A 27,765-nucleotide genomic window follows, 5' to 3' on the forward strand; every position below is an offset into this window, starting at 1 on the left:
AAAATGGGTCATTGAAGCATTTTTTTAAATGCACAGAGGAAAAAGAAGGAAATTCAGAAGGATAAAAAATCAAGCAGGACAATTTGGAAAGTTGCAGGTTGAGTTTACTATATGCTTAAAAAAAGGAAAGTAAACTGTAAATAATAAAGATTGACGGTATCATATATGATCCTAACTTTCTGTTCTACCTTGTACAGGAGTGCTCATTTTATTTGGAATTTATTAAGTACAAAATTTTTTAAAATTGGATGAAGAAAAAGAGGGTTGGCAATTATGTCTTAGGTATTATTTTAATCACAGAGGAATATTAGCAAAATATTTTACACAAAATTCCACAAGGATGTAGGAAGTGTGCTGCTATATATTTAGGTAGGATGAAGGAGGTTGATGCTCTGAGCTTACCTATTACATATGTTTATACTAGTTTAAAAATTCTCCCGTCTTTTTTCAATTTTTAAGGATGTCTCCTTATATTTAGCTAAAATGTAAGGGCTCCTAGACATATGGAAAAACTTTTGAGTAAGAAGAACAAGAGCCTGAAATAAGCATTGTATAGAGTTGTTGGTATTCTCTTAGATTCCCCTGGAAGACTTAGCTGTTAGAGATATCTATAGCACAGACTGCAGATATTAATCTCCAAGTCAAGTTAGATTGTGAGGTACACATCAAAGAGGTCTTTCTGGCTAAAAGGTTAGTCTGCTACAAAGCTACTTTCCAGTCTCCAGGGCTTTTGAAACTATAGATATGCTCTTGCTGAAAAAAGCTCACTGATCTTGAAAACATGGCTGATTAATCTGCCTTTTGACTTAAAGAGAATCCTAAGGCAGAAACTCTAGAAGGAACTGAGTGAACTGACTTTTTTAAAAAGGTTCATAAGCTGGGATAAAAATCATGGTGGTTTTTCCACATTAGTTTCAACCAATTCAACTCACTGTTTATCAAGCACTGATTATCATTTTGATGAGGAAGGAGAGGAAGAGGAAGGGGAAGAGTGAGAGGAGGTGGAAGAGAAGAATCATTGACATTTGTATAGCCTTTTAAGATTTGCACATATATTTCCATACATGATCTTAAATTATGATTGAGGATATCACAGTATGCTGGAAAATACATTGGTTTTAGAATCAGAGGGATCAAACCCTGGCTCTCACTATCTGTGTGACTACCTAGCTGCTTTGGGCCTCAGTTTCCTGATTTATAAAATTAGAAGCTGAGCTTTGTGACCTCAAAAATTCCATCTAGCTCAAAATCAATGTCCTTTTGAATAACCTGTTTCATTCAGCATAATTCCCACTTAATTATTACTGTCCCTCCTCACACCCCTTGGGCGCAGTGGGCTTACAGTGAACTCATGTATATGTAGATCTACTGTGGACGACTTCATTATGTTTACTATAGAACCTTTCTACTTTAACTTCTGCAATTGGTGTTGGTACAGTGGTTGCAATTATCTAAATAGACTGTTTGCTTATGTTCATCATGAACATGGGGAGATGAGACCATCCAATATCCTGTGATATTGAATTTTCTTTAAAGATTATAATATCTACTCCACAAATTCCCTTATTAACCTCTCCAAGAACCTTTCAGCCATCCTTCCATTTGCCTTGTTTCATTTATAGTCAGACTGTCAATGAGGATATTTCACTTCCTCCCCTATTGTTAATTTATTTATAATTGGACAGAGGTCACATGCTGAGCATACTACCTATAGTTAAATTTATCTCAGTTGATGGTTTAAAGCATAGAAGAGCCTTATTGTTCTCTACCATTTTTACCCACTTGGGGGCTTTAACTATAGGAACAGAAGGGAATAGCTTAGCTATAAATTATCTCTTCTTTCCTTCTTCAGTCTGTTCTGCTTGACTCTGTAATGCACTTAATTTTTCAATTTGCATTAAGGCTGTCCAAAATTACTGAAGAAAATTACACAATCAATCTGATTTCTCCTATTGCCTTTCTGTGCTATTTTCCAATACCATTTTGAAGATCTTTTTTTCTTTAACCCAATTCCCACTTGGTTTCAAATCTTTTATTTAAAAATAAAAATTAATATATTTGTCCTAGAAAAAAATGGCCTATTTTCTACTATTTTGGAGTCTGTTTGGTTTGTACTGGGAGACAAATTGATTGAGTATCCAGAATCTTAAAACTCGCTATTCCTCATTGTGGAAGGAGCCAGACCCTCTACCAGGAACTGGCTTCTGTTTATAGCGCTTTTCTTAATTCAAGTGTTTCTCAGGATAGAAATCTCTGTACCACCAAGGAGCACAATAGCCTTACTAGAATTAGAAGTTCACCATATATTGAGTTTCTTGTCCTAGTTGATTCTCTGTTCTGGTTTCTACAATTGGTAAAAATCCCTAAATCACCTTCCAATGCAACGTTTGCCTCAGTTCTCACCCAAACTCTTCTATTCTGGAAGTGCTTCTTTTCCTTCCCATTCGAACTGCATTTGTCCCACTAAAATGTCACCACTATTTTTTTTAAATCATGATTTAGAAGCAAAAACAACTTAAATTATAGGTAAAATATGCATGTTATGCCTCTTTTTTTGGTGGGGAGGAGTTTTATTAGACCTCCTAAAGACCAAAACCCTGGATTCTTTTTTTCTTTTTCTTTTCTTTTCTTTCTTCTTTTCTTTTGTTCTTTCCTTCTCTTTTTGCTATGCTATGCTACTTAAAAAACATAATGCAAACAAGAATTTGCTGGGATGTCTTTTAGCTCCCAGTGTATTTTCCACTTTTCAATTAATTTTAATGGTTTACTTTATCCTTAGAACATCCAGCTTAAAAAAAAGAAGAAGAAAAAGCAATAAAACCAGTTACACGTTTTCTTTTGTTTGCACATGAATGGGTAGATATATAATTCTACTTTCTTCCATTCTGGAGCTATTTCCCTTAAATAGGAAACTTAGAAAATCTTTTTAGTCTCCATTGTTTCCTCTCTTCCTTCCAAGATCTTGGACTTACACATTTGGTAGAATTTTTATAGGTTTAGGGTTTTATCTATATCAAAAGCAACAAATTTACCATTTGGGTTCCATAGTTCAATGAGGCATTTCCTGGGATTGTGTAAATTTGTAACCTAATTTTTGTAGTATTTTAATTTCTACTTAGTATCTTGCTATGCCATATTCAAGCAGAAAGATTAAATGAACTGAAATAAATATACCAATATGCATTTTCAATTTTCTTCTTAGTTGCTCTAGAAAAGACTCAAATATATAGTATGTATCATTAAAAATTTAAGGTTTAGTTATTTTTCAGAAAAGGTATTAATGCTTTCATCTTAGAACTTTTTATAGGAGAATAAATCCCTATCACAGGATTTAATTCTTTTTTTTACCATGAAAAAATTTCCTTTGTATGTTTCCATTTTGTCAAACCATCTAATAGAACGTATGCTCCTTAGGAGCAGAAACTATTTAATTTTTGCCTTTGTATCTCCAGCACGTAGTATAGTGATAAAGATACAAAAAGCATTTAATAAATGCCTGTTGGGTACATTAGCTAATCATTTTAAGTATTTTAAAGTACTGAGTATTCTCAGTGAGAGTCTAGACCCACAACGGAAATGGAATTTGTCCCCAAAGTGTTCTGACACATGAATCCCTTTTAAAGCATCCCAAGAGATCATCAAGCCTATGCTCAGACACTTTCAGTGATGAAAAATTAATTTGCCTATGAAGCAACATATTCTATTTTCAGACACCTCTCAATTGTTCAAAACTCATCCTCATATTGAGCCAAAATTGGCTTCTCTGTTCTTTCCAGCTGTTTGTCTCAATTCTACCCCTTGGAACTGCACAGAATAAGTCATTTCAGTACTTCGGATCATGGCAATAGTCACTTATCAAAACCTTTCACCTGTGCCGTATCTGATAGGTTGATTTTTCCCCCTAGAAGCCCATGCTAAGAAAGAAGAAAAGCCCACAAAACCAGGTACACAGAAAGAAGAAAAGCCCACAAAACCAGGTACACAGAAAGAAGAAAAACCAGCAAAACCAGGTACACAGAAAGAAGAAAAACCAACAAAATCAGGTGCACAGAAAGAAGAGAAACCAGCAAAACCAGGTACACAGAAAGAAGAGAAACCAACAAAACCAGGTACACAGAAAGAAGAGAAACCAGCAAAACCAGGTACACAGAAAGAAGAGAAATCAGCAAAACCAGGTACACAGAAAGAAGAGAAATCAGCAAAACCAGGTACACAGAAAGAAGAGAAACCAGCAAAACCAGGTACACAGAAAGAAGAGAAACCAGCAAAACCAGGTACACAGAAAGAAGAAAAACCAGCAAAATCAGGTATACATTTGTTTTCCTCTTGCATAAATGGATTGATACTGAACCCAGCTTCCTTTTATTCTGGAGCTAAACAAGGTTCACTTCCCTCTGATGAGAAATTTAGATAGTCTTTGCATTCTTCATTGCTTCCTTTTTCTCCCTTTGACATCTAGGGCTCACATGTGTGCCAAATTGAATCTTAGGGGTGTAGGGATTTATCTATATCAAGAGAAATAAATGTGTCATCTGAATCCCATAGTTCAATGAGGAATCTCTTGGAGTTCCTTGACAGGAAATGAGGCCAGGTTTAGTTTTGCTGTTCTCCAATATTTCCAAGAACCTCTCCAATGCCACCTTAGGTTTAGCAACATCAAAACAAACAAACAAGCAAATGGACAGGAAAAATAATTTAAGGGTGATAAAAGTTCAGTTGGTTGCAAAACCCTCATCCGGAGAGAAATGGTATATTTTCTCCTCTTTTTAATTCTTACACCAGCTTCCATGGCTGTAGGTATGGGCTTTAATTGATTGCCTTCTATTACATATAATTTCAATAAAATGGCAGTGCCATTTAATTACCTACTTGCCACCTGAATATTTGTTTTCCTCAATTAGTGTTGAAGTTTTTACAGATAAATGGTTGCCCTCTACCAAAATACTTGACATAGAGCTTACCATTTTTTGTAGCCCAAATTTTGTGACCTTTGAAACTTCTACTTGCCATTCTATGCCACATTAAGGCAGAAAGATTAAATTAACTAAAATAAATATACCAACATGCATTTTCAATTTGCATCCTAGCTGCTCCAGACAAGACTCCAACATACAGTATGTATACCAATTAAAAACTTAATCTGTAGTTATTTTTAAGGAATTTTATAAGTGCTTTCATCTGCTCAGAACTTCTTTTCATGAGAATAAATCTACATTCTGTGTTTTATAATTTTAACAGGAAAAATTGTTATTTTTCATTTTGATCAAACTGTGCAACAAAATATCTTCTCCTTGAGAGAAGAGATTATTCCTTTTTTATATTTGCATCCCCAACACTTAGCACGGTGGCCAGCATACAAAAAGTGCTTAACAAATGCTCATTGGGCACATTAGTTAATCACTATTATATTTTACAATATCGAGTATTCTTGGTGAGGGTCCAGACCTACAGAGAAAACAGGATCTGTCCCCAAAGGAAAGATAAAGGATAGGTAAATGAATCTAACATATTAATCCCCCTTACAACATTTCCAATAGGTCATCTAGGCTATATGCTGAGGCATTTCTAGTAATGAGAAATTAACTTTCTCATGCAGCAACCCATTCCTCTTTCAGACAACTTTTATTGCTCAAAAATTCTTATATTGAACCAAAATTGGTATCCCTATGACTCTCAGCCTTTTGTCCCAATTCTACCCTCTAGAATGATATAGAATAAGGTGTTTCAGTGCCTCAGGTAATGACATTAGTCACTTATCAAAACCTTTCACTTATGCTGAATTTAGAAAGAATAGTAAGTTTTATAGTTCATCAGCACACACACACACACACACACACACACACACACACACATACAAACAAATATCTATTGTAGTGTCCAATGCCATCTGCAAAAGTGATGAACGTCACCACCAAAATCCTCACTTTCTTTTGCCCAGTTTCTCTCCCAACCAGTTTCCTCTGACTTAAGTTTCATCCCAAAGACTGCCTGCACTAGGAAATTACAAAATATCAAGCAGGGTATGAGGTTTTGTTTTGTCTTTGTGCGTGTGTATGTGTGTGTGTGTGTCCTGTATTACTGTTTTTACTCTGCTAGCACTTTTAGTTAAAATGATATAAACAAATCAGAATATCATAATCTGTTGGCTTTTTTCTTTGCTAATGTGCTTTTGGTTTTCTAATTTATATTGTTGGCTAATTTTTTTCTAGCACCCCAGGCTAAGAAAGAAGAAAAGACAACAAAACCAGGTACACAGATTTTGGTTCTTGCATGAATGGATATAGAACTTAATTGCCTTCTATTCTAGATTAAAAAGAGGTCCACTTGTCTAGTAGGAAATGTAGACAGTCTTTGCATTCTTCATTGTTTCCTTCTTTCGCTGCTACATAGTGGGCTCACAGGTGGCAAAGAAAATTTTATTGGTGGTGCTCTCTTCAGCAGCACACCTAGTAACATTGAAATGACATAGAGATTAGCCTAGACCCTGAGCAAGGATGACACACAAATTTATGAAGCATCCCCTATTTTTAAAGAACTGTGGGCAGCTAGGCGATGCTGTGGATAGAGCACTGGCCCTGGAGGACCTGAGTTTAAATCTAGTCTCAGACACCCACTAGCTGCATGACCCTGTGGAAGCAACTTAAATCTGATTTCTTAAAAAAAATGGAAATGCAACAAAATTATATAGGTCAAGAACAACTTGAATGAAAAGATATGAGAAGGCATGCTAAATCTATCCCTTCGAGGAAGTGGGAAGTCCACAGGTGTTACACATTGCACACATTTTCAGACTTTTTCAATGTATCAATCACTTATGCTGGTTTTTTTTTCCCTTTCTACAAAAACACTGTTTGTCAAATGGTTTGGTTGTCTGGGAGGGGATTACTTGGAATAACTACAGTGATGGAAGAAACAGAAATATCAGCACAAATTATTTTAAAGAAAATGGTATATTGATTAAGATTTTACTTGGATGATATATACAAAATACTTAGAGAGTGAGGTATATGTAGGAGTGTACCAGAACTATGGTAAACCAGGTTCAAGAGAGCCAATTGTTTGATTTTCATTGTGAGCATTTATGCCTTGGAAATAAGCAAATGCTACAAAATAGGGCATGATTTATTGTGTTGTTGATTTCCTACACTTAAGAAAGTAATGGGGAGAATGTTAATAATGAAGATTAAAATTAAAAGTGAAAAAATTGTTTTATTGGGATAAGTATTTCTCTATATCAAGAATAACACATTTATTGTGTGGGTTCCATAGTTCAGTGAGTCATCTCCTGGAGTTCCTGGGTATGAAATAAGGCCAGATTTAATTTTGCTATTTGCCATTTCCAAGAACTTCCTCAAAGCTACCTAAGACTTAGCACTAGCAAGAGAAAACAGATGAACACAAGAGAAAAATATCAATACAAATGAAAATAAATGAAAAATAACTGAGGACTATGCAACCTTATTTGGTTGGAAAACCTTGATCTGGGGATAAATAAAAACTTTTCCTCCTCTTTTTAATTCTCACGTCAGCTTACCTGGCCATAGACTATGGGCTTTAAGCAGTTGTCTTTTGTTATATATAATTTCAACAAAGTGGCAGTGCTAGTGAATTACCTACTTGCCACCTGAATATTTATTGGCCTTGACTAATGATTTAATCACAGACAAATGAATGTCATCTACCTAAACTTTTATATAAAGCATTATCTTTTTTGTAGCCTAAATTTTGTAGCATTTGAACCTTCTTTTTGTAATCATGCTATGTCATACTGAAGCAGAAATATACCAATATGCATTTTTCAATTTGCTTTTTAGCTGCTCCAGATAAGACTCAGACACACAGTATGTATACCAATTAAAATGTATAGTAATCTTAAGGAAATCTATAAATATTTTAATCTATTCAAAACCTTCTTGCAAGTAATAAATGAGCTTTTATAAGTAATAAATCTGTATTCTGGGCTTTATGTGTTTAGCATGAAAAATTCTCTTTATACGTTTCATTTCAATCAAACCATCCGCCAGAGTATCTGCTCCTTAAGATCAAAGCTTGTTTCATTTGTGTCTTTGTATCCCCAGCACCTATCATGGTGGCTAGTATGCAAAAGGTCCTTAATAAATGCTTACTCAATACATCAGTCAATCACTTTTACATTTAAAACATTAAGTACTTTTCGTGAGGTTTCAAACCCAAATGGAAAGCAGAATTTACCCCTAAAGGAGAGATTCATGGATGTAACACATGAATCCTCTTTACAACATCCGCAAGAGATGATCCAGGCTATGCTTAGACACTTCAAGTGATGACAACTTCATTTCTCCATGAAGCAACCCATTCCTCTTTCAGACAGCTGTTCAAAAATCATTCTTGAGCCAGATTTGGCCTCCCCTTGACTTCCAGCCACTGGTCCTAAATCTGTCCCTTAGAGTTATACAGAATAAGTAGTTTCAGTGCTTCAGGTAACGATGTAAGTCACTTGCCAAACCCTGTAACCTGTGTTGAATCTAGAAACAACAGTATTTTTTATGTTGGCTGTTTCTTCAGCACACATCCTTAAATACACACACACACACACACACACACACACACACACACACACACACACCCCTAATGCAGTGTCAAATACTATCTGTTAAAATGATGATCATCACCACCAAAATGCCCACTTCTTTTCTGCTCAATCTCTTTCCCAGCCTACTACTGACTTAAATTTGAGCCCAAATCCCACCCACACTAGGAAATTACAGAAAATAATGTAGCATATGGCTCTTTTCTTGATTGTTAAGTAAGTCTGTCTGCTAATGACATGGCCCTTAGGTTACTATGTTTTTGCTATATTAACACTGTTTGGTTAAAATAATATAAACAAAGCAGAATAGTCATTAGAATCTGCTAGGTTTTCTTATAGTTAATGTAGCTTTCCATTTTCCAATTTATATTTTTTCCCCTAGAACGTAAGCCTAAGAAAGAAAAAAACCCATGAAATCAGGTACATGATTTTTTATTCCTGGATGAATGGATAAATAAAGGAAGGACTCAACTTCTTTCCGTTCTGGAGCTAAAAAGAGGTTCACTTCCCTCTAATAGGAAATGTAGGCAATCTTTGTCTCCCTCATAATTGCCTTCTTTTCCCCCTACCTCCACATCCAGTGCTCATGTACGTGGCAAATAGAATTTTATGAATGTAGAGATTTATCTATATCAAAATAATATATTTATCATGTAGGATCTGTAACTTAATGAGGCATCTTCTAGTGTTCCTCGACATGAAGTGAGGCCAGGTTTAATTTTACTATTCTCCAATATTTCCAAGAACTTCCCTAATGTCACCCTAGGTTCAATAATATAAAAAGAAAAAAAATGAAAAGAAAAATATTGAGTAAGATCGTACAACCTCGGATGATTGGAAAACTCAAATTTGGGGGTAGATAAGATATTTCCTCATCCTTTTGTTCTCCTGCTGATTTTAGTTATTCACTTTCATATTTTATAATATTTGATAGAGTGGGACATTTTTATATTTTCAGTCCTTGGAAACTTTTGCTAAAATATTTTCATGATGACTATCAATTAACTGTGCAAATATGTAATGAATTATAATAAGAAGTTCATTATAAACAAAACCTGAAAGTAATTTGTCACTTTTTTGTAGAACAAGATACCATGAAACTGGAAAAGTCTGTTTCTCAATCTAAACCAGGTACGTTAGACTGATTATATCAGAAGTTTGTAAACAATTCAGAATTGACTTTGGATGATACTTGGAGAATAGAAGTGTATTCAGGCTAACCAACACAGACTTCACGATTATATGCTATATTGTATTAGCTCTCTTTGACTCATTTTAATCGCCTTGTATCTCAATATCACTTTGTATTGAGGCCTCGAAAGCCAATGTTGATAGTAGGCTTGACATCCTCTGTGAAGACATATGCTCAGATTATCATACACCTACTACTATGCTTTAGGAAGTTCTGATTCATAGGTGACTGGAACATTCTGGGGGAATAGTATGAGACTGGGATAGCTCTAGAAAATATGGATTCCAGACTTTATTATCCATCCTTTGAGAGGGGCTAAAATAGCCCAGAATTCTCGGGGCGGGGGGAAGCTTTGGATGGCCAAAGAACTTGGGTAACTATTTCTTCTGTTCCTTTTTTATGTCTCTTGGAGAAGGGTAGATGTGTTCCAATAGGCTCAGATGAGAATTCCAAATGATTAGTGACTGAGAATGAACTTCTCTTCTACAGCATAAGCCAAATAGGATTTAAGGTTTTTGCTAATCACTATTTCACTGTTCCTAGAGAACCTTTCTCTTCAGATCAGGATGATCTATGATCTATACAACATGATCTTTAACGGTTTTTGAGCAACATGTTAAAACAGGCTTCTCCCTAGGCACTAGATAGGAAAAAAAGAAAAACCTGACTTTTCTGCTTCGGGGTGTGTGTGTGTGTGTGTGTGTGTGTGTGTGCACACGCGTGTAATTTTTTTTCTTGACTGGATTTGAAGAGCTCACAACTATTGCAGAGATTCCTACTTTTAAAACATGATACATTAAAAAATTCATGGGTAGAAGGTGCTGCTGAAGGGAGAGGAGGTAGAAAATGATATGGATGGGCAGACAGAGATAGTGTAAGGACCCCAGTAACCTTGCTTTGCTGTCTTGCTGTGCGCTCCATGTTTCCTTGTCCCAGACTTTGGATTCCCTAACCTTCTTGCATTCCTTTTTAATAGATAAGTTGTGATTAGCATTATGGGACAGAAAGCCCAATTGATGGATCACAAATCTACTCGAGTATAGGAGTACCAGTACAAGCCAATAGCACTGAGACAATTAAGGCAGAATCTCCTGCTCTAAAGCAACCCATTTCTTGTGATGTGAATCCATGAAAAATATTATCTTTATGTTGAAATAGAATATGAAGCATTCAGTTGCCCTGAAGGGTGGGCCTCTGAACAAGTTTCCATACCTTGTCAATCCAGAATTTGAAATTTAGAAGGGACCAGGGTGACAAGCTGGTCCAATTTACATACAAAAAGTTCTCTTTCACCTCCATTCTAACATTTAATTCCTTCCTATCCTCTAGCTGTTTCCCAGCTAACCTTTCTGAGCTGACTTTTTATAGAGCTGAATTCAGCAAATCTAACTGTGTACCCCGCAGAAACACTTGAAACACTAAATTCTTCCTAGTGTCATTACAACTTTTATTTTGTTTGTTTCTGACAAATCTTGGTGGAAATGTTAGGCAATCTTATTGTAGAAAGCAAAGCAAGTATACCAACAGGAAGCAACCCACATATACCACCTCCCTCCACCATCTACAGCTTTGGGAAGATCCACAAACATTTATTTTTCAAGTGCACAACAAACAAGAGTACGGATGTAGGCAATGCTTAGAAAGTACTGACAGGCCTCTAAGTACCATATTAGCGGCTTAGTGGTTTTGAGTAAAAATAAAATAGAAAATGATGGCTAGCCAGCCTCCAAAATCACAACGGAGCACATATGCAATCAGTGCACAATTGTGCAGATGTAAATACAAGTGGAGGAGAAACTGGATGGGAAGGTTAGAGGTTATTCTTGTAGGTTGGTGAATAGTTCAAAATACACAGGGACATTTTCCTGAAATAGAAAAGTTTGTTATCTGTGGGTGGCTGGAGGAAAGGTATTTTTATGTGCACACATCGAATTTGAACACTTGCTATTACTTCTATTATAAAGAAACCCCTGAGTTTTCTCCTGTGAAGATATGAAAATGGGGGTGGGGGTGGTGATTTTCCCATTTTGTAAAGAAAACAAAATATTATCTATGAAAATATATTACTGTATTTGCTCTTTATGCTGATGCATTGGGGATTTCTACCTTTGTCAACATATTTTCTTCATAGAAAGGAAAAAAAATTATCAAGCAGGTAAAAGCTGCTACAATTGACAAAACAGGTAAAGAAAACTTTATTTGTAAATTTGCTTTTTAAAACATTATTTTCACAATATAAAGTTGCAGATATGCAAAACTAGCTATGAGAAGAGTTCTTACTTTTTTCTCCATTGGTTTAACACTGAAAAAAATATGTTGGCATATTTTTGGAAAGTTTTAGTTAACATAATTAATCAAGTGCATGATTAAAATTGGAGAACCTAATCCGACTTCTTTTTTCCCTGGACCTGTGATTTCATTGAAATAGGGAACTCCTGGGGAGGGAATGCCATCTAGCAATACAGATCAGCATGTACTCTCCAATTTATGGAATCAGAGAGTTTCCTGGGTCACTGAGAGGTTAAATGATTTACCAGAGTCAAACAGCCAGCGTATGTTAGAGGCCTCTCAAAAATAGTTTCCTTAAACTAATTTTAGGACAGAGTTCAGGATATATGTGTGTATGTATGCATGCACATATACATATATATGCATGTATACATACACATGTATGTATAAGTAAATACATATATACATATATACTTACATAATTATATACACACATATACACACTTACATATATACATACACACATATACATATATACATGTATACTTGTATATATACTTACATACATACATACATATATATACACTTATACACACACATATAGTGATGAATGATGGCAAGCAGTTCATTGACAACCTTATCTGCTTCATTGATTGATCTTTCTTTCAAGTTAAAAGTATACAAGTCCCAAAAGTGTAAGAATCTGAAATTATTTGCCTTTTTAAAAGAATGATCAGAAATGAATTCCTTTTCTGGGAGCAATAATCATAGGCATATGATGGCATAATGATCTATCGTAAATAATATTTAGTAGAACATATATATATCCTGTAAAACAAGTCTATACTTTATTATTTCAAGGAGTAGGGAAACCTAATATGTGTTCCATTCTGATTGCCACCAGGGAATCATAGCATCATAGATCTGAAGCAAAAAAAAAGAGGTCATTTTACATAGGTCCAGTGAGATTAAGTGACTTTTCCAGGGTCACACATGTACTAATCCTCAGAAGTGAGATTTGAACCTAGGACCCCTGACTCTTGGGCCAGTGCCCTTTGCATTGGGTGAGAATGAATGAGATAGTAGTCCAACTGATTAGCTAGGACCAGTAGATCAGGATGATTAGGTAACCCATACCCAGCAAGAATAATTGTAAGCAAACTAGCTACCCAGTTCCTCCATGAAACAATTAATGTAGAGGCATAGCCCCTTTCTGCCTGATATTTCCAGAGCCACACACAGGCTCTGTCATAGATCCCTTAGAGGGAAACATTAGGATGACCATTGAGTCTAATCCATCTATTGTTCTTCTCCTTGATTCAGATGATCAAGAGTTAAATGTAGCTTCTTTGAAGGAAATAAGATACCTGCCAGCAGGAATAAAATGATTATTCATGGAAATTGTTATTTCAGGAGAAAGAGAATGAAAAATGTTATTAGGTAATTTGAGCATAATCTCTCAGGATCATTGTTCTCTTGTCTATCCAGTGCCTCAGCCAATGGTTCTTCTAAATGGCATGCTAATTTGTACCCTAATGCCTGTAGGTGTTAATGTACCTCCCTGAGCATCTAATGTGGTAGTGTCCACATTGGGTAGAAATTGGTTCATTGTGTTTCTATCCTGAATCTATAGATTGTCTTTTAATTATGCATGTACTCTTACCTTATCTGTCAGTTTCCCAGAAAGCACTATGATGGATGAATATAATGATAATGAAAAGATCTAGCCTTCAGAGAGTGTGGTTGGTTAAGCTAAGGGGAAAATCTAAAATTAAAAATGTCAATTCAAATACTGACATGTTTCATTTCTTTTTTAAAATTTTTTCCATGTACTACTTGGCTTTCCTTCAGTCTCCATAGCCAAGCCCAAATCAGCAAGTATGTACCTTGATAAGACTAAAAGCCATGAAGTATTCTGCATGTTTATTTTAGCTTTAATACCTCTAAACTGATTTTTTGTTTTGTTTTGCTTTTTTTTTTCAGTTTGGCCTAATAATATTATCATTAATTTTATATCATTTCTGGTCTCTCACTTCTAATTAACAGTTTTATTTTCTTTTACATAAGCAATTTTGAAAGTTCATGTGTCACAATTAGTAATACACAATATGAACAAAGAAGGATTAATTTATATACCTCTCATTGACAAGAAGTCAGGCTTAACTAAGAACATGTTAAAAGTTACCTATGAACCCAATCCAATTCAATCCTATTAGCATTTATTAAGCACCATGATAAAGAGGAATATCCAAAGTTAAAAATAAGAGCTAGTTCTTAAATAAAACTTTACCAAAATTCTACTTTGTGAAATACCCATATTTTGTCTACTTTTTTATTTCATGGTTTTAAAAATCTGATCATAATTGTGTGGTTGAATAATCAACATGTTTTGGTTGTGTGTATATGTGGCCATTACCACCTATTCATTGATTTCCATGGAAAGGACTTTAGAGATCACCCTAGCCCAACCCTATAGTTTTACAGAGGAGGATACTGATACCTAGGATAGGGAAGAGATTTGACTACATGCATGAAGCTACTGTCAGAGCAGGGACTAGAAGAATCTAGTGTCCCATTCCAATATTCCAAATGCCTCCACATGGTATTGCTATTATGTTTGCTTTTTCACAGCAATGCAAATACAGAAGGCTGAGGGGTTTTTTGATATTAACTTATTGACCTTTTCCTTTTTTGCTTATGATTTATTTTAGTTAAACTCTTTCACACCATTGCAGTTTCTTTCTATATGATGCTGGGAGTATTAAATAATAGAATAACAAATATTAATAATTTGTTAGTACATGGCACTGTGATAGGGTACTAAGGAACATACAAACTATCAAACCTCCCTGCTTCACAGTTTTCCGGCAGGTTGAAATATACTAATGGCCAAATTAGCAATAATCTCAGCCCAGCAATTGTAGTGATCAGATTATAAAATTTGATTTCAGGAAACTTCACTTCTGATCCCAGGGAAACCATTTGTTAGTCATATAACCATAAGCAAGACATTTTTCTTCTTTGGGCCTCAATTTCCTCACCTGTAAAAAGAGGGGATAAATTAGCTGGTTTCTAAAGTGACTTCTGGTTCTAGAAGGCTAATATTCTACTCTATTTGGCTTACCATGATGTTATAAAATGGTCTTTATATTTCTATCTTACCAGAGAAATTTAGTGTAAACTTTATTTAAAGAAAGAATATTCCTATTGGCATAGATTTTGTTCTTTTGATTACCTAAAAAATACTAGGTGTTTTTCATAGTGATTTTTATTATTAAGGTAAATAAGCAATGAATATTTACAATAGGAATATCCATAATGTGCTTCAGAAGGAAAAGTTAATTTGTTGAATAGCAAATGAATGATTTGAAGTCCTATGTGAGTTGTCATCTATCCATTGTGCATATTTCTTTTTTTGTGGGAGGGCGAGGCAGGAAGATAGAGTGAGAAAAATAAGTGCCCTTTCTTTGAATCTTATCTTAGGGCCTTCATTCACCCTCAATTCCCCAAACCTCACACCCTGTCCCCTCAAAACAAAAAGAAAAAGAAAGAAAGAAAGAAAAAGAACTTAGGTCATTTTCCAAGACATGTGCAATTAATCATGATATTAAGCATATCTTTCATACGCACTAATTTTCCAATAGCATTATTGTTACTATTTAATCAGTTCATTTGGTGACTGGATCTTTCTCTAGCATACATGTGTGCTTACATAACAGGAAATTAAAGTTAATTCTTCAATGCTGGCAGCCTTTTCTTTTCAAACACTTGACTTGCAAAGGATTCATATCTAAAAATAACTGCTACCAGCTCAGCTCATGGGAATCACTGTGAAGAGCTATTAGGGAATATGTTGGCTATGAAACAGGGGGAAAAGAAGAGATATAAAAGTGGGAAGCCTTAGAGGAATTGATCCCCAAGGGCAGGGATCCAGGTAAGAGAGGGCTGCATGTGTAAATAAGGGCTCCTTCCCTAAAATATCCTTTCCCATATTTTCTGAATTTTATCATTTCCCTTTGTGATAATCACCGCTCCAAATTTTACCACAGACTAATGCTATTAAACATCTCTTGGAAGTACTTCTGAACAGACCAAAGGACTGCCACATATTACTATGATTTAGCTTACATTGGTTTCTAGACCAAGGATTCCAAATGTGGGGTTCATGAACCCAAGGGGTCACGTGTAGGGGGTCTGTGAATATGAATGAGAAAAACTGCATTTTTCTCAGTAACTTCTAACTGAAATTGAGCATGTGTTTCCACTGTAAATGTAGATAGCCAATCATAGGCTTCACCAGGCCACCAAATGGGCTCATGACCCTGTGGCCAACAGCCTTAATGACCAAAAAAGGGGTATTTTTGTTCCGTTATCTTTGGCTCTCTGGCCACCAGGACCCAGAGCTCCAGCTAGGATTACCAGTAACGTATAGTTGAGATACTCTGTGGGTTAGATTTTGTGAGCTTCCCTATCTTGGTGGCTAACTACCATTTGAAACATTATTCCTATAGGAAAAAAATATTCTAAGTGAAAGTAGCTGATTTACAAATGAAATTTTAAAGTGCAATCTCTCTGTAAATTAGGAACTTCCAGTAAGGTATATACAATAAACATGTAAAAGAAGTGCTTATTTTAAAAGTGAGAACTGATCCAAGACAATTCCAAAGGATTTATGATGAAAAATGCTATCTATCCCCAGAGAAAGAACTGATGGAATCTGAATACAGATCAAAGCATACTTTTTCTAACTTTCTTTCTTTTCTTTTTGGTCATTTTTTCACATGACTAAAACAGAAATATGTTTTGCATGACTACACATGTATAACCTATACCAAATTGCTTACCTTCTCAATGAAGGGGGAGATGGGAGAGGTGAAGGGAGAGAATCTGGAGCTCAAAATTTAAAAAAAATGTTAAAAAATATTTTACATGTAATTGGGGAAAAATAAAATATTAAATCATTAAAAATAAAAGTGAGAGCTACTGAGAAATGTTTTCCTATTTTCTCTCTAGAACAAGCTGAACATCAAATAAAAGAAACCCCAACTGCAAAAGCAGGTAGTAACTTTGCATTGTACTTAATAGTTTTATTGTAATGTGGGTGCACATCCACATGCAAATACACACACACACACACACACACACACACACACACACATACATACATCTATACGCACGCACCTATGAGTACATATATATGTAACCTATGGCCTAGAGCAACTCTGGATGAAGCCAAGTACTGATCTTGTGGGCTTCTTAATAATAGTACTATTCAACTCTTGTCATTTTTCCTCTTTCCCCTACCCCCCACTATTCTTTCCCCAGGGAACATCTGAATTTGACTCATTTTTGGCTATTCCCTAAGGGTATACCCTTTAAAACTAAATAATACTAGCTAGGCATAGAACATTGAACATTTATAGTTATGTTATGGGAGAAATATCTCATTTCTGAGTTCACATGGTGGGTAACTGTTGCCAAATATATATTTATCACAATCCAGAAATTATGGAGGTAAAAACCTAGATTTTATTATTGTGCTCAGGCATAGGTTTAGGCCTCAGAGGTCAGGATTTTAACAGGGTTTCTTATAGGAAAAATTACATCAGAGTGACAGATAAATAATTTATTTTCACATTGCAATCTTGTACATCCCTCTAGGTCTATCATCCTATACTTCCTTGAATGTCATAAAAGTTGAACAATCTTAATTAACCAGAGTCATAATCTCATACATCCCCCAAGGAAAGAAACTTCATCAAACAAGCTCTATAGGTAAATTAAGTCAGGCTACAGGTTAAACTATATTTATAGGGTTCACAAATAGACTGATTAGGAGAAGGATTTACATGTCACCAAGGAGTCAGGAACAGTTGAGATTCTTCCTCTGGCTGCTTATCTAATTAATGTTTAAGGCTCTTAAGTAAATTTTCACATCCAATGGGGCAGGATTTGGTCAAATGATGTTAATGTTAGCCAAATTACAGGAAGAATGGCCAAAAGTCCCAAATAATAAAAAGAAAATAAAAAATTCCCATAAAAGGTGACATGTAAAGTGCTTTTCAAGCCTTAAAAGCATTGTATAAATGCTCTTTATTTTGAGACAGCTAGGTGATGTAGTGGGTGTAAGATATCAATATTGCTTCAGTGACCAATACTCATGTCCCTAACACACACACACACACACACACACACACACACTCACACACAAATACACACACATACATACACACACGCACACACACACACCTCTGACTCCATCAGTAGAGAGCACTCATTAAATAACTTCCTTTATCAATGTAGATCAACACCTTTCTTGCAATTTACAATATTAAAGTAGTTACCTAAGACACTAAAAGGTTAATTAACTTAACCAGAGAAGCACAACCATTAAGAGTCTGAGAAAGAAACTGAACACTAATTTCCCAGATTAAGAGTCTAGCTGTCTTAGTTCACACATATTTAAGAGCATGGGATTGGGGGTGGGGAGGGGGGAGAGCAGAGAATAGAAGGGGGAAATGGGGACTTGGATTCTTCCTCAGGTTTTGCTATCTATTTAACCAAGTAACCTTGTAGGGATTGCCCTCTGGGTCTGTTTCATCATCTGTAAAATTAGAGTATGGGAATAGATAGTTTTTTTAGAATACTACTACCTTAAAATCTTATGATACAGTAAAACTAAGAAGTAATAGCAAAACATAAATTACTTTTATGTCCCTTTGGGCTATACTCTAATCTTGCTCCTCTATCTCTTTTCTCTTGCATTGTCAGGGAATGAGATCTTCTGGCTAATTAAATATTCTTTTCAGCAGTATTGTCTATATATGGATTACCAGTTTACCAAAAATCAGAATATAATAAAATATATTTATCTTCAACTACTAATAATAACAGCTACCATTATTATAGTGTTGTGCTTTCCAGTTATTATCTCATGTTATTCTCACAACAACCCTGGGAGGTAGGTGCCATTATTAAGCCCATTTAACAGATGAGAAAACAAAGGTAGACAGAGATTAAGTAACTTGCCAAGGGTCCCATAACTAGTAATTCTCTGAGGCAGAAATTGAATTCAGCTTTTCCTGACTCCAGGTATAGCACTGTATTTATTGTGCCCCCTAAGCTTCATCTGCGTTTAAAACTATTTTGCTATATTGAAAATGCTTTTAAAAAGATAATTGTTAGTTAAAAGTTATTTCAGAAACTTGTATTGTCTCAGAATTTCTGTGATTAAGATACTGTCTTCTAGGTAATAAAATGCCAGATAATGGAGAATTTAAGCATATAATCTGAAATGGCATGCTCTGAAAATTTCGTTGAAACCTTATTTTGACCATCAATTTGGTCAAATTCCTTACCAGATTTCATTGTAAAAACTCTGAATTTATCATTACTAGATGTGACCAAAGTTCCTCTCTCTGTCAGAAGATAAAAGTAAACTACTTTTATTCAGACTCCTGAACAGATTAAAAAAACTCTAAATATTAAAGCACCCTTTCAAAAAGTTCTGGAAAGACCACAGGCTGCTATTTGTTGCAACATTGGGAAGGGGTAGGGTAGAGAGGGAGGCATTAGCTGGTGTGCTTTTACGCAGTGAAACATAAATGACAGTTTGACTCCAAAGAGCAATCTTTCAAAGACCTCGAGAGTAGGGGATCTCATTAAGATTCTCCAGTTATTTTATCCCAACTTACTGCCTACCTCAGTAAAACTCTTCAGGGGAAAATAGCATAGAAAGGAGTCAAAATATACAGCCTACTATTCATCCCCATACACATGTATCCTCATTTCTGCCTTCCCTAGAAATGTCAGAAATAGGAATTATAAAGGTCAGGCCTTTCATCTATTGCTAGAATATTAGATCATTCATTTTTTTCAGCTATTTTCTAGATAAATCCAATGCACCTATATTTTATGTCCTAAGTAGGAGTCCACACCATGAGAAGGTGGAGGGCTGATTTTTATAGCCTGAATATTCTTTGCACTAACATGCAGGTAACCAGAGGGAGTTAGGGGACCAAATAGATAGAATTTTTGAATGGGAGTCCAGAAGACCCAAGTTTGAATCTTGCCTCAGATACTTGCCAGCCTCAGTTTCCTTATCTGTTAAATGGGGATTATAATAGCCCCCACTCCTTGGGTAATTGCGAGGCTCAAATGAGCTAGCCTAAGCATTTTTGCAAATCTTAAGCATTACATAAATGCTATTAAACAGATACTCCAACTGATGCTAATGTAGTACAGGGATGAATAATTTTTATAAATATTCTAATAGTATATTTACCCACCGAAATAAATTGGATTTACTGAAAGTTCTTGAAAAACTCAATAGAAAAGATTCTCACATACTTTATATTTTAGAGTAACTTTTGCATTGTTTTAATTGAGATTCTTTATAACACATTGCACATATTAAAAAGAGAAGTAAAGATGATTTATTAAAGTTATTAATACATTGAGAACACTGATTCATTCAACTGATATTTCTTAAGCATATGTTAGGTGTTATATCCTGGAGGAGAAGCAAAGTTTAGAAAAGTCATATTTGATGTCATGTAGAGCTCATAGTGTGGTAATAAAAATAATTCATATTTACATTCCACTTTCAGGCTTGCAAAGTGCTTTACATACATTATCTCATCTTATCTTCAAAACCTGTGTTTCAGTTAAGGCTCAGGGAGGGCAAATAAATGACTTGCTCAGTGTGACACAGTAAATGTTTGAGGAGGGTTTTGAACTCACTTTGTCCTGGCTCTAAGCATAACACTTTATCCACTACTCTACATCATCTCAATAAGACAAAAATAGAGATAATATAGATATGAAGAACATGGGTGCTCCTCAATTCTAAAAACTCTTGCTACCCACAAATTCAGAGTTTGGGGTTAATCAGAGTGGGGATAATCATGATTATGCAAATATATCTTGTATCCTCATTGTATTACACACTCTGCTACAGATGAAGTAGGACCTTAAAGTAGGACTTTAGTACTTAGCTCGGGAAGAATAGCAAAATATGGAAAATTAGGTGATAGAATTGTCCCAAACTCTGTTAAAAAAAACTCTTGTGGAGTAAGGAAGTTATCTTTCCAAAGGAGGAGGATAAAGTCAAGGGAAAATGCAACATATTATTTTTCTTCTCTTAGCTTGGCTTCCATAAGCATCATGGAGAGTATTTCAGCCTTTAGAGTGCAGACCTCACCTTGCTGGTACCAGAACCCTCAGGTTTCTGCCCAGACTTCATTGCTGAATAGACTTATTCACATAGTCCCATTTCTTTCTTCTCCTCCAAATGCAGCCTGATTGGGTGTTCTTTGATCCTTCCAATCCTATACCAAACTCTGACTTCCCACCTCTTGAAACCTCTTGCTTCCCAGAAAAATCTGGAATCTACATCATTCAGAGACCTTGTGTGATACCGTCATTTTTCTGTACCCAGACTTACAACTGCTAAGAAATAAAGCCCACATGGACCTAATACTACCATAATTAACCAAAATCCTGGGAAATTTTTTCCCCTGGGTTATTCATTCTCTCTCTCTCTCAATGTCTCTATCGCTCACTCTCTCTCACTCTCACACACACACACACACACACACACACACACACACACACACGTACTCTCTCAATCTCTCTCTCTTTCTCTGCCATTGTCTCTCTCATAATATATTATAATACATATATATATGTACATATGTACATATATTCTATGTATGTAGATAGATAGATCTAATAAAATATTACATGATAAACATACCAGAGTGCACTATACAGCTTTAAAACAAAGAGCTATATGAAGTCCAAGAAAGAGGTTAATACCAACAAGGAGAATCATAGAAGCCTTCATGTAGGAGGTAGCATTTGAGGTGGTCTTTAAAAGAGGTTTAAGTATGCAACAAAATGGGCAATGAATGGTGTTTTAGTCATGGAGACATTCATTCATTGAACAAGCTTGTATTAAGCACGTGCTATATTCTAGGCACTGTGATAGGTAGGTACTGTATATACAGAAAGAAAAATAAAAAAGATCTGCCCTCAAGGAGCTTACATTTTATTGAAGAAACAGCATATACACATACTGTGAAAACTGCAAGGTCCTATACAAATGTAATGTATCATAATCATTGCTCATATTTAAAGGGACATCAATATTTTGCCTCATGGGGCCCTGAGATTCTCTGGAGTCTAGACTCAAAGAATGTTAGAGCTAGAAGAAAACTTAGAGATCATCTACCCCAATCTTTTGTTTTGTAAGAACTTAAGAGAAATAGAAAGGTTTGAAAAGCAATGATGTCCCTTATATGCACGTATTATGCAGTGAAATGAAATCACATAAGTGAATTCTTCGCCTCATCCCAATGTTATTAGGTAATTCATGCCTGAAATGTTCTTAGCATACATGTCTGATAAAGAAAAAGCAAAACACACAAGCACTGAATGTTATATGATGTCTTTGAAAGGATACCTTTTAAAGTGAAAAAGGATGAAAAGGGTAGGGAGCTATGGGATGGTGGGAATCTATAAGAAAAAGGAAAGATAAAATAACAGTCTAACTTAACAGCTGTTCCTGATTATCCTTTTCCAAATTTTCATAATACTTAAAAAAGGCTTTATTTTCCCAATTACTACAAATTGTAAATTTCTCCTTATTCATTACCTTTAATTAAAGAACAATATAATTATGATAAATTATAAATCAGAATATTAACCAAATTAAAAAAACACACTGCAATTTCTACTTAGTGATTATTTGTAGCTTTAAATATTCACTTATAATAAGGAGAGGCTATGACATTTAGAAAGAAGTGGAAGGTATTGGAGGGGGGGAACAACTGCAATACAATAAAGCTAGTTTCATAAAGAAAACTATCTTTGACCTAAAGGAAAGAAAAACATTATTAAAGCAAGAAAAAATACAGAGAATCATGATTCCAAAGTGAAAAATAGGAATGATTTTTAAGTTAGCATTTTAATGATTTGCTTTTATACCCACCTACTTAGTTCAGGCAGTTTCATGAGAAGTAGAAGGGTTAAGCCTTATAAAATTTCTTTCCTCAGTAGAATTCAAAGATATATTTTATGTTGCCTTCCTTTATCTTTACAAAAACAAAATGAAAGTAAATGGACAGAAAGGATGGAGGAATAGAAAGAGAGAAGGAAAAGAAGGAAAGAAGGAAGGGAGGAAGGAAGGAAGGAAGGAAGGAAGGAAGGAAGGAAGGAAGGAAGGAAGGGAGGGAGGAAATATTCTGCTCCAGTTGGGGGTTGGGGAGGTGGACATGGAGCACTACACCTCACATTAGGGTTATGGGGCAGGGCTGTCCAAACTTATGTTTGTATTGAAACAATAGACAATATATTTTGATTTTCCATTTTAGTGAGAGCTCTGCTGTGGCTTAGTTTACTAAAGCATTTATGTAAATTACTATGCTTGTAGGCAGGCGCATAAATCTCACTGCAACCTCATGGGACCTGCAGGCCACATTTTGGACAGCCCTGTTACGGAGGATACAAAAGCAATTGAAAAAGGAATACTTACCCTTAGATATCTAACAATTCTATTATGACTTAAGTAACTCTAAGTAACTTTTTTTTTGGAGGCAGCTAGGTGGTGTAGTGAATTGAGTGCCACATCTCTGAGTTAGGAAGACCAGAGTTCAAATGTGACCTTAGACACTTATTAGCTGTGTGATTCTGGGCAAGTCACTTAACCCTATTTACCTCATTCCTCATCTGATCTATAAAATGAGCTGGAGAAGGAAATGGCACATTGTTCTAGTATCTTTGCTAAGAAAACCCCAAATGGGGTCATGAAGAGTCAGATACAACTGAAATGACTGAAAACAATTTTTCATGCTCCTTCCATAAAGTACAGAGATAAAAATGTTTTCATCCCTTCTTAATTGATATAATCTAGTTTAATGATTTAAACAGATACACCATCATAACTCTTCACAATAAGGTTGTTCAACTATTTTTCCTAAAATAAAACTGAACCTTGACTAGGAGTAGGGGACAGGTGCATTTTCATTGATAGGCAATCTAGAGAGGGAGCTTGGTTACTGTGGATAGAGTACTAGGAGCCAGAAGACCTGAGTTCAAAACGTGTCTCTATCTTTGTTGCCCTGGGTGAGTCAATTGACCTTGCTTAACCTCAATTTCAACATCTTATAAGTGGGGATAATAGTTCCTATAGGGGAATTATGAGGATAATTTGAGATAATTTGCAAAAAGTACCGTAGTATGGATTTAAACAAACAGAGGAGTGGGATTCAAATAACTAATTCTAAGTATGCTCTTCTTGTTTGAATAATCTTGAAGGAAAATGTTGCTTTGAAATCACTTGTGAAAAACTCTGAGTTGTTAGCTTTTGTAAAAATACTCTCCATGCTACTCAAATATTTTCATTATTAATCCTTGATTTTTGAAAACTTCAGTGTAAGAAGGTCATATACCTAATCACTAGGTACAGCAGATTCTTATAATCCACTTAATTTTTAACATCATTCAGCCTTTAAAACATTGTCAAAAAGACTGTTTCATACAAGCATGCAACATTGAACTAAAATGATGGCTTATATGCACACAACACTTCAGTGCAACATTCACAAGTGTCTGAGGTGTAATTGAACCCAGATCTTCCTGATTCCAAGTGATGCAATCTCCCCATTGTACTCTGACTCTAAATTGGCCGTATGGGAAAATCTTCATGTTTTGATAAGAGTATTATGGAAATTTTAGGTGGTTGAAAAAAATAATCTAGGTATGAATAACCATGGCAAGACCAGGTTGGGAAGCAAATAGGTACTACATGAATGTCAGAACTAGGTGGTGCAGTGGATAGGATGCTGGGCCTGGAGTCAGGAAGACTCATCTTCCTATGTTCAAACCTAGCCTCAAATACTAGCTATGTGACTTTAGGCAAGTCATTTAATCATGTTTGCTTCAGTTTCCTCCTCTGTAAAATGAGCTGGAGAAGGAAATGGCAAACTATTCCAGTATCTTTTCCAAGAAAGGGGTCACGAAGAGTCAGCCACAACTGAAAATGATTGAACAACAACAAAAATATCAGAACTGAAATGTTGGGGTTCCAACAATTCCATATGGTCATGAAGATAAGTCCCAACTGATCAAACCAATCACATATTGTAGTCACATCTAGTTGAGCCATACTCTTATAAATAGTCTTTGACTTGAGTTATGACTTTATTTTCAAAATGTATGCTAGGTTGTTGTTTTAGTAACAATTGAATTTCCAACTTTTCCATTTGTCTTTTGATTTCATTCATGAATATTAATGAACATTGCTAGCTTACGATTTAACATCCTTCTTTAGTTGCTATCATTGAAATTTGGAGTTATTACTGAAATGTTTTTGCTAAGTTCTTGCCATCTCCTTTGTTCTTTTTCTCAACATTCCTGTTGCTAAATAAATGGTTGCAGAGATCAAAGAATCAGGTAAATGTTTACTTTTCTAAAGGATATGAGAGGAAAAAATTCTAAGGTAGCTATGTAGCCATGTCCTTTTTAAAAAATAAGAAATGTTTGCATATATTAATGATTCATTTCGTATGTCTTCTGCCTAGGGGATATGACATTCAGCTATTATAGCTGGTCAGATGATAACTCATTAGGATTATCCTAGTGATTTCATTTTTTGTCATCTGCTCACTGTAAAATATACATTAGTGACCCTGAACTTTTTTGAAAATTTATTTGTTGTTGAGAATATGTAGCCATGTCATCAGTAATCATAGTTAATGTAAAATAAGTCAACTAAAGCCTTGATGTTACATGACACTTAATAGATCTGAAGTTAATATTACATGAGTCTATCAGGCCCCATTCAGATGAGTTTAGTACAGAGCAGAATCATCTCATTATTACAGTCGAATTATTACATGGCCCTCAGACATGTGTCTTCCCTACACAAAGCCTCCAATATAGAAGTATCATTACTTGGCAATCTGATTTCTTAAAGCACTGTGCTATCTGATTCAGTAACCTCAAGTCCGTATTGCCTAGTTATTTTAGCTTCTAGTATTTATCTATGTGACTTAGATTAGATTAGATTCATTCAATAATGGAAGAGTGAGAATTGCCTTATTTTTATCTTTATATTCTCATTCCCTTGCAAAACATATTGCACAAAGAATATATTAAATAAATATTTTAATTGAGATAAACACATATTTCATAGTTAGAAGCGGAAGGGATCATAGAAGTTACCTAATCCAATACCCTCATTTTAAGTGAATTTAAGCCTAGAGGTATTAAGTAATTTTCCAGGGTCAAACAGGTACCTATTAAGCATCCACTCCATGTTTGGCATCTTGCTACACCCTGTAAATGAAAACTTGAAATGAGATACAGTCACCTTCCTCATAGAACTTACAGTTTAGGAGGGGAAGAGTGCTGGATATGGGGATCCAGGGATCTGTGTTAAAATCCTGATTATGAAAACCCAAAGAACTCTCGCATTTTCGTTGCCGTGGAGTATCCTCCCGTAATCTCCTTTACAAATGGGCTCTGTGGCCTAGCGCCCCCTTCCCCCGAGCCAGGTCACCCGTGATCGTCCGCCGCAACCCACTGTCTGACAGGGGCTGCTCGGGAGCCACCACTAAGGTTTACATCATCATAAGAAGAACAAGCAACATGGCAGCAATCCCGTCCAGCGGTTCACTTGTAGCAACCCATGACTACTACCGAAGGCGTCTGGGTTCCACTTCCAGCAACAGCTCCTGTGGAAGTGCTGAGTACTCTGGGGAAGTGATCCCCCACCATCCTGGTCTTCCCAAATCAGACCCAGGCCACTGGTGGGCAAGCTTCTTCTTCGGGAAGTCGAGTCATCCGTTCATGACAACTGTATTGGAATCCCCAGAGCACTCAGGAACTTTCCAGGTTGCTCATGGCACGATCACCTGTGACCTGGCTCAGGAGGCCATGAGGAAGCGGCATGTCAGCGAGCCCAGCAAGACCAACACTGGGCCTTCCGCATGAACAGCAGCACCCTCCTTGCTGCTCCCTCGCTTCTGAAGTGTGCTGGGCATCAGAGCCCATTTCCCTCTCCCCTCCCCCCCTTCCCTCTCCCACCTATTCCCTTAGAATAGATAGGCTGCTTAAGTGTAGAAGTAGTTGTGTTGTGTGTGTGGTTTTTTTTAAAAAAGGAAAACAAAAGCAAAACACCAAAAAAACGAGTAAAAGAAGCCACACTGTTATTATTTTTTTTTTTTTTACTATCTGAATCACCTATGTGCTTTTCAGCAACCTCAGTAACTTGTTCACTTTGTACTCAACAGAAACTAATAAACTTTGAGCAGCCTTTAAAAAAAAAAATCCTCATTGTGCTGTTTGGTACCCTGTGACCTTGGACAATCAATACCTTTATGGACCTCAGGTTCCTCAACTATAGTATTGGGTGTGTATGTGGGCGGGAGTGAGTGTTACCAGATGACTCCTGAGCTCTGTATCTAGGATCCTGTGACGTAAGGACAGATGACTATAACCAACGTAAGTGGGGTTGGAGATACGACAAATGAAAAGCTTTATGAACTTCCTGAAAGCAACGATTATGTCATTTTCTCCTTCTTTTTGTATTCCTGTTGCCCAGGGCAAAGTTGGGTCAGGAGTCCTCTTCCTGACTTCAAATCCAGCCTCACACACTTACTAGCTGTGTGACCATGGGAAAGTCACTTAACACTATTTGCCTCCATTCCTCATTTTTAAAATGAGCTAGAGAAGGAAACGTCAGACCACTCCAGGATTTTTGCCAAGAAAA

The 27,765-nt window shown here is 35.8% G+C and overlaps 2 protein-coding genes, 1 long non-coding RNA gene and 1 other non-coding gene across 6 annotated transcripts in view; all 4 read left to right on the forward strand.

Moving 5' to 3' along the window:
• TRDN (triadin) overlaps positions 1 to 3,843 on the forward strand; it is a gene marked incomplete in the record, with an annotated part of 469,162 nt that extends 465,319 nt beyond the window's left edge. Inside the window, 1 exon segment of the mRNA XM_036767544.1 lies at positions 3,777 to 3,843. Coding sequence (XP_036623439.1) covers positions 3,777 to 3,817 — 41 coding nt within the window.
• A 91-nt stretch (positions 3,844 to 3,934) lies between these two features.
• Positions 3,935 to 25,440, forward strand: LOC118856971. Of its 3 annotated transcripts, none has more exons than XR_005010903.1 (6): positions 3,935 to 3,944; positions 7,815 to 7,841; positions 9,653 to 9,700; positions 13,842 to 13,868; positions 17,004 to 17,048; positions 25,431 to 25,440. It is a non-coding gene; the product is annotated as an uncharacterized LOC118856971 (long non-coding RNA). The 3 variants fall into 3 exon arrangements; XR_005010902.1 differs by lacking the exon at positions 3,935 to 3,944 and adding an exon at positions 4,098 to 4,109; XR_005010901.1 differs by lacking the exon at positions 3,935 to 3,944 and adding an exon at positions 6,210 to 6,248.
• On the forward strand, positions 6,426 to 6,529 carry LOC118858911. Its single transcript, XR_005011026.1, has one exon. It is a non-coding gene; the product is annotated as a U6 spliceosomal RNA (small nuclear RNA).
• Positions 25,441 to 26,606: 1,166 nt separating the features above from the next.
• Positions 26,607 to 26,994, forward strand: LOC118856966 (pancreatic progenitor cell differentiation and proliferation factor-like). Its single transcript, XM_036767547.1, has one exon. The coding sequence runs from the start codon at positions 26,643 to 26,645 to the stop codon at positions 26,985 to 26,987; it is 345 nt and encodes a 114-aa protein (XP_036623442.1). The 5' UTR covers positions 26,607 to 26,642; the 3' UTR covers positions 26,988 to 26,994.
• The last annotated feature ends 771 nt before the right edge of the window (positions 26,995 to 27,765 follow it).

The sequence above is a fragment of the Trichosurus vulpecula genome, chromosome 7, assembly GCF_011100635.1.
Source record: "Trichosurus vulpecula isolate mTriVul1 chromosome 7, mTriVul1.pri, whole genome shotgun sequence".
NCBI classification, from domain to species: domain Eukaryota; kingdom Metazoa; phylum Chordata; class Mammalia; order Diprotodontia; family Phalangeridae; genus Trichosurus; species Trichosurus vulpecula.

Coding starts and splice junctions, on each gene's coding strand:
- LOC118856966 (XM_036767547.1), top strand. CDS start 26,643: ATGGCAGCAATCCCGTCCAGCGGTTCACTTGTAGCAACCCATGACTAC.